This window comes from Myotis davidii, unplaced genomic scaffold (genome assembly GCF_000327345.1).
Source record: "Myotis davidii unplaced genomic scaffold, ASM32734v1 scaffold221, whole genome shotgun sequence".
Lineage (NCBI taxonomy): Eukaryota > Metazoa > Chordata > Mammalia > Chiroptera > Vespertilionidae > Myotis > Myotis davidii.
Window position 1 is genome coordinate 21,296 of NW_006293349.1, and position 1,563 is coordinate 22,858.

The following is a 1,563-nucleotide window of genomic DNA, read 5'->3' on the forward strand; positions in this document are numbered from 1 at the left end:
TCACCCACCTGCACCAGGTGAGCCCGCCCCTACCTCACCCACCTGCACCAGGTGAGCCCGCCCCCTACCTCACCCACCTGCTCCAGGTGAGCCCCGCCCCTACCTCACCCACCTGCTCCAGGTGAGCCCCGCCCCTACCTCACCCACCTGCTCCAGGTGAGCCCCGCCCCTACCTCACCCACCTGCTCCAGGTGAGCCCCGCCCCTACCTCACCCACCTGCTCCAGGTGAGCCCCGCCCCTACCTCACCCACCTGCTCCAGGTGAGCCCCGCCCCTACCTCACCCACCTGCTCCAGGTGAGCCCCGCCCCTACCTCACCCACCTGCTCCAGGTGAGCCCCGCCCCTACCTCACCCACCTGCTCCAGGTGAGCCCCGCCCCTACCTCACCCACCTGCTGGAGGTGAGCTCTGGACCCTGGCCTGAGCGTTCGCACCTGTGCACCTCAGTTTCCCCTCCGTCTTGTGTGGGAAGCAGAACCAGAGGCCTTGCCCTGTGCCCACCTTGTGCCCACGGTCCTGGGGTCTGTGCCGCAGCAGCCCCTGCGGGCGCCCTCCCTCAAGCAGCCGGGGTCTGGCCGGCCCGTCAGCACCGCGTCTCAGGGCCTCTGCCCCCACACGCCTTTCTTCCCTAGATCTACCCGTTCCCTCCTCCCCCTGCTCAGCTTTTACGATAAGAAGACGGCGGTGCACGAAGCCCTCTGCGACAACGTGGACACACGCACCGTCCTGGAGGAGATGCGGGCTCTGGTCAGCCAGTGCAACCTATACATGGCCGCCCGGAAGGCCGCCAGGAGAAGGCCCAACCGCGTTCTGCTGGAGAGCATCGCGCGGTACCTCACCCACCTGCTCCAGGTGAGCCCGCCCCTACCTCACCCACCTGCTCCAGGACGGTGCTCACTGCCAGGCCCCTCCTGCATGCACGGCCATCCCGTCCTGTCCCCCTGCTCTCGCGGGGTCAGCCTGTGGGCACGGGGGGACCGGCATCCGGCCCCACCTGACCTTCCTCAGTCCCGGGGACGGCATTGGAGCAAAAAAACTGGAGGCATCTTTGGTTATCACACGCGGGCAGGAGAGTGGGGGCTACTGGCATTTGGTAGGTAAAGGCTGGGGATGCTGCTGAGCACCCTACAATGCAGGGGACACCTCCCCCTGGCCGCTGTGCTGTCGTCTGAGCTCGCTCCGGGAGACGAGACCAGAGGGACTGTGCCCAGGCCTTAGGGCGCAGGCGCCTGGGGGTGGATTCTCACTCGCGCCCCTTGCCGTGTGGCCGTAGTCAGACACTGCTCACGTGAAACATCGTCCAGCGGCCTGTGCGCGTGAGAAAACTCCCCAGCAGACACGCGGTTCCCGCGGCGTGACAAGCGTCACGTGACCGGCACCAGGTCAGGCTCATCTCAGGGACCGCCCCTCCCGGAAGGTGCTGTGATTACGAGTTAGAACAGGTGGAGACGCTTAGCCCTAACGATGGTGACCTCAAGGAACAGGCGGGGAATCGGCGGGAAGGGCAGGGAGCGGCAGGTGGAGCTTGGACGCCCCCAAGCAGCTCCAGAGCTCCCCCAAGCA

General features: G+C 66.9%; 1 protein-coding gene across 1 annotated transcript in view; it reads left to right on the top strand.

Moving 5' to 3' along the window:
• The window catches only part of CARS (cysteinyl-tRNA synthetase), a gene marked incomplete at its 3' end in the record, with an annotated part of 19,216 nt that overhangs the window by 13,540 nt on the left and 4,113 nt on the right, over positions 1–1,563 (top strand). Inside the window, exon 9 of the mRNA XM_015566107.1 lies at positions 448–890. Coding sequence (XP_015421593.1) covers positions 448–890 — 443 coding nt within the window. The remainder of the gene's footprint in view (positions 1–447; positions 891–1,563) is intronic.